This window comes from Ipomoea nil, unplaced genomic scaffold (assembly GCF_001879475.1).
Source record: "Ipomoea nil cultivar Tokyo-kokei standard unplaced genomic scaffold, Asagao_1.1 scaffold1043, whole genome shotgun sequence".
NCBI lineage: Eukaryota > Viridiplantae > Streptophyta > Magnoliopsida > Solanales > Convolvulaceae > Ipomoea > Ipomoea nil.
In genome coordinates, this window is record NW_017617471.1 from 8,019,287 (window position 1) to 8,025,286 (window position 6,000).

General features: G+C 34.7%; 1 protein-coding gene across 1 annotated transcript; it reads right to left on the reverse strand.

Annotated features, from left to right (window-relative positions):
* Window positions 1-1,696: 1,696 nt before the first annotated feature.
* LOC109181220 lies at window positions 1,697-5,348 on the reverse strand. The gene is made up of 4 exons (XM_019330970.1): window positions 5,175-5,348; window positions 3,088-3,956; window positions 1,815-2,369; window positions 1,697-1,771 (listed from the first exon to the last, which is right to left on the reverse strand). The coding sequence occupies exons 2-4, from the start codon at window positions 3,952-3,954 to the stop codon at window positions 1,697-1,699; spliced, it is 1,497 nt and encodes a 498-aa protein (XP_019186515.1). The 5' UTR covers window positions 3,955-3,956; window positions 5,175-5,348.
* Window positions 5,349-6,000: the final 652 nt, after the last annotated feature.

The following is a 6,000-nucleotide window of genomic DNA, read 5'->3' on the forward strand; positions in this document are numbered from 1 at the left end:
CAGCAGGCAATTCCTTGTTGTCTATCACCTGAACCTTGGATTCCTTGACATTTATGCACACAACAAAGTAGTGTGCATGGCGATGCACTGGGAAGAATATCTAATTCCAAAACAAAAGGTTATTATTTGAAACAACTACATACCCAGGTACTGTTAACTGCATGGGTATACATTCATATTTGACAGAGTACTATATATCCATAATTATAAAACTATATATCCACAATCTTAAAACTATATATCCACAAAATTCAGAAATTTATAAAGATCCTAATAAGCCGAGTATATTCCAAGCTTCAAGCATATAAATCCACAAATTAATAACTATACATCCAAAAACTACATTACCATATATCCAGAATTCTTAACAGTCTGTTCACAGAGTAATACATTCATATATTAACAGAGTACTACATATCCATAATCACATAACTATATATCCACAATTTTAAGACTATATATCCACAAATTCAGAACTTTATAAAGGATCTTATTAAACTTTGTATATTCCAAGCTTCATGCATATATATCAATAATAAAATCTTAAATTATTAAATTAAGTGTGTGTAATAGATCTTACAAGGTCTGCATCACTGATTTCCAGGTTTCCAAAACTTGATATTTCATAATTCAATCTATCATTGAAATTTTCCATCCTTTTCTCAGCTGGGAGACTTTTCATCCAATCATCAGATGGATCAAGCTGCAGCTGTTTTTGAATACACAGAAATGCAAAAAATGAGTATTCAAAAGGCTTAGAGTACTAGATTTTTAAAAATGCGCATCTGCATGTCAAAAATAACTCTTACATGTGGCAGTGTGGTGAAGAATACGCGTTTTGGTATCCCAACAGCACGTTCTGTGTTCTTCAAAGTTAGCCGCAAAGACCAAATATTCAAGAAGTCTATATCCAACTCGCCATTGCTCAAAGTTGAGAAGTGACGCCTTGTTAGGTAGTAGTCACCATAGCTGAACAGCAACTCACTACAGCACCAAAATAACAATAATAATAATAATAACACCAATAGTTATAATAATATGAACTATCTAAGTAATTTAAAGGTTATTATAAATATATGTGTTCAAACATACTCTTCTGGGTGTTCGGTAGACACACTCAAGAATGCATAGTTTGAAATGATTTTTTCCCGTGGAGTTGCAGTGCGTATAAAACCTGCATTCTGTGTCAAGTATGGTGACCTCAAACAAAGAGGTTTGTTCCTGAATCGTCGCTGGGGTCTCATCCTAACAGTCACGTCCTCAACATCAGACTCACTTTCTTGCATGGCACTGTTGTTTATATATCCACAGTATTAGAACTTTATATCCATAATATTAAACATATATGTACATAATCATAGAACTATATATTCACAGATTTAAAATGTTCATAATTATATATATATATATCCACAATTTTAAAGTTATATGTCCACAGTTGTAAAAATGTTCATAAGTTTATATTCATAATTTTAGCACTATAAATTCATAACGTTAAAGCCAAATGCAAATAACAAACTGTAAATTTACCAATCAAAGTCATCAACATCAGCATCAGTAGCAGCGGCATGACGAACATATCTCTGAAATGGGACCCTAACAAGTGGAGGAGTTACTTGTGCTCCCAAGGTCGTTGACAGTCCTGCATCCTCTCCAATTTGTTGAACCAAAGCATCCAATGGTAGGTCCTCTTCAACTACTTGCTCTGTGTGTTGCTCACATGGCTGCGGTTGCGATTCATTGCAGTGTATTCCCAAATCAAATGATGGAGCTTCAAATTCCATGGTTCTTGTTGTCTTCTGAAATGCTTCCACCAATGAATCCACTGCAGCGGTGAAGGTTTCACTCCCAAAGAATATGTCATCCAACTGAGATTCAGTTGGAATGGAAGTTGATTCAATTGCGCTTGCAGCACCTAGCATGTTTGATATCCCTGAGAACGCTTTCTTCATGACTTCAATAGGTGCGCCCTGCTTTCCAATTTCAGACATAGCTTCACCAAACTCCAGGACATCTGATGCTAGCTTTTGGAGCACACGGGTCACCCGATCAACACTTGAGAGTGGCTCACTTGTAGTTGGTGTCGGTGTTGCAGTAGCAGGAGTAGAAGAAGTAGTAGCAGCAGCAGTAAATGCAGGTTGTGGTAGTGAGGTTGTAGCAGCAGCAGTGCTTGCAGGTTGTTGCAGTGAGGTGGTAGCATCAGTCCTTGGCTTCTTAACTCTAGGGATAACCCTTCCTTTTCCAAATCCACCAGCCCTTTTTTCAGCCTTGACTCTCTTTCTTACAAGCGTGGTTGTCCAAGCAAGTATGCTAGGGTATGTCCTGTTGATCTTCATTCCTTTGAATTCTACTCGATCAAAGTAGAACAGCTACAAATTACAGAAGATTATGTTAAAGATGAATTTAGAACAATTTATCCATGTATTCTTAATTGCATGGTCACAGTGTAATGCATAACTATATGTCCATAATCACATAACTATATATCCATAACTTTAAAACTATATATCCACAAAATTCAGAAATAAAAAATGATATTAATAAAATGAGTATATTCCAAGTTTCATGCATATATGTCCATAAACCCATAAATATACATCCAAAAACACATTAATATATATCCAGAATTATTAGCAGTATGTCCACAGAGTAATACATACATATATTCACAGAGTACTACACATCCATAATCACATAACTATATATCCATAATTTTAAAATTATATATCCACAAATTAAACTGTATAAAGGACCTCATTAAACTGAGTGTATTCCAAGTGTCATGCATATATATCCATAAACCCATAACTATACATCCAAAAACACATTAATATATATCCAGAATTATTAACAGTATGTCCACAGAGTAATACATTCATATATTCACAGAGTACTATATATCCATAATCACATAACTATATATCCACAATTTTAAAACTATATATCCACAAATTAAACTACATAAAGGATCTTATTAAACTGAGTATATTCCAAGTTTCATGCATATATATCCATAATAAATTGTTAGTTATACACCTACAACTACATAAAATTCATGCAACTAGATTAAAGACAATAAGAACTGACCAATATCAATGTCATTGGCCCCCAAAAGCTTCTCTTTCTATCTTCATTGTAACTATCTATCGAGTCAATGAGAGATTGGTATGTGTAGGCGCACCAATTGTACTCTTTAATCATATCAACATCAATCAATGAGTTTAAGATCCTGTACTTGGAGTAGCGTGTTGTGTTTCCTCGAAGCATTGAGGAAACGGCAAAGACTACGAAATCCCTCTTGAACTCATCACCATGATAAGCTCTCCTAACAATCTCATCTGGCATCTGTGTAGTTATTGGCGAGCCTGCTGTAATACCCCACCTCCTTCTCCATGAAGTCAGCAGCAGTTTGTATTCACGGGTTGAGGTGTCTTCCATCTTTGTCCCCTCATTGACCTTCAGAGGCCCTCGCGGGATTCCCAACGTGTATTCGACATCTTCCTCTTCAATGTGGAGACTATCATCCTCTAATACAAAATCACACCTGCAAACATTAAAGTTGTCCAGCAGGTATTGCACCAACTTTGATTCATTGGTGCAGAGTTGGAGATGAAGAAGTCCACCAAATCCAGTTTCTACGACAGCTTGTTTCTGTCGTGGTGAGAGCCTCTGGACAAGATCAAACATCAGCTTTGGCCCCATCCTCGTATTGAAGTAATCTCTCCTGTGTTCTCTAGTTCGTCGGCGCCGTCTCGTTGAAGTCTCTGCAACAGTTGTTTCCTTAGCAGGGCGTGAGCGCTGAGCTGCTTGTGAATTTAGGGCTGCTGCTGGTTGTTCACTAGTTGGATTAGAGCTCTGAGCTGCTTGTGAATCTAGAATTGCTGCTGTCCGGTACTCTGTTCTTCTTCTTTTTGTTTCTCTAAGATCCTCAGCCAGTGTAGGTTCACGAGCCATTTCTGTAAATAAGAATTATTAAACTATACATCCATAATATCACAACTATTTGTCCACAAACATTTCAGAAACACACTAATTGAAGACAGGAATGATATTTTCATACATGCATAAGTATTAAACTATAAAACCACAATTATAAAGCTATATATCCACAATATCACAACTATTTGTCCACAAACATTTCAGAAAACACACTAATTGAAGACAGGAATGATATTTTCATACATGCATAAGTATTAAACTATAAAACCACAATTATAAAGCTATATATCCACAATATCACAACTATTTGTCCACAAACATTTCAGAAAACACACTAATTGAAGACAGGAATGATATTTTCATACATGCATAAGTATTAAACTATAAAACCACAATTATAAAGCTATATATCCACAATATCACAACTATTTGTCCACAAACATTTCAGAAAACACACTAATTGAAGACAGGAATGATATTTTCATACATGCATAAGTATTAAACTATAAAACCACAATTATAAAGCTATATATCCACAATATCACAACTATTTGTCCACAAACATTTCAGAAAACACACTAATTGAAGACAGGAATGATATTTTCATACATGCATAAGTATTAAACTATAAAACCACAATTATAAAGTTATATATCCACAATATCACAATTATTTGTCCACAAACATTTCAGAAACACACTAATTGAAGACAGGAATGATATTTTCGAACATGCATAAGTATTAAACTATAAAACCACAAGTATAAAGCTATATATCCACAATATCACAACTATTTGTCCACAAACATTTCAGAAACACAATAATTGAAGAGAGGAATGATATTTTCATACATGCATAAGTATTAAACTATAAAACCACAATTATAAAGCTATATATCCACAATATCACAACTATTTGTCCACAAACATTTCAGAAACACACTAATTGAAGACATGAATGATATTTTTAAACATGAATAAGTATTAAACTATAAAACCACAAGTATAAAGCTATATATCCACAATATCACAACTATTTGTCCAAAAACATTTCAGAAAACACCAAAAAAACAATCAAACAAACAGAAAAAAAACAGAGTATTGATCTGTTTGAGAAAAATGCAAAATCGTGTTGCAAAACCCTAGTCAAAAATAACAAGAATATACAGCGAATATGAATGTTAACAGTCAAAAAACACAACGTTAACAGTAAAAAATCACAAAAATACATTATACCTGATGGAGAATGCGATGATAACGGGCGACAATGCTAGAATGAAAATGGCGAAAATGGCGACAATGGTGAACAAAACACGCTCCGGCGACAATGAGATGAAGACGGCGAAAATCGCGACTCCGAGTAGACAGAGAGAGAGATGAAGACTGCTACAGTGCGAAGGAAGTGTGTAGCTTGTTGGAGACGAAACGTTGGAAATGGCGGAAAAAGGAGTGTAGTGGCGTTTTATGGCAATAATAATAATATTTTTTTTTTAAATATCGGGATGAGTGAAACGGTGCCACTAACGGCACCGTTACTTCCCTGGCACTATACGGTGCCGTTTTCAACCGTGTGTACCAAGAACGGTACACACGGTTGCACGGCATAACAATTGCTATTTTTATGGGTAGGTATTATAATTAGATATCTAATCTAATCTAATCCAAAAATATAATAAGTCTCAATCCAATTTATATCCATGGTTTATGTTTATTTTTTTTGTTAAATTTTTTTGGTACATTGTTAGGAATAAATTGTAATAGATTTTGATAAGCCATATTGTAATTTGTAGATCCCCAATTTTATTTTATTAGACTAGTCGAGTCTTAGACCAAGAAAGGGAAAAATAAATTCATTAGTTGAGGAAATGGATGAAGAAGATATCAAGCCAAAAATCAAGAATTTGTCAAGAGAAAATGGCAAACAGAAGAGGAAGATGTATGCGTATGAAATTTGAGAAAATCCCTCAAGAAATCCCGAAGAAGAAAGAACGTGACTAGAAGTTTGCATAAAGCTATCTTGAAGATCAAGCATCTATGGAAAGAAAGGAGTACACCAAGTGGA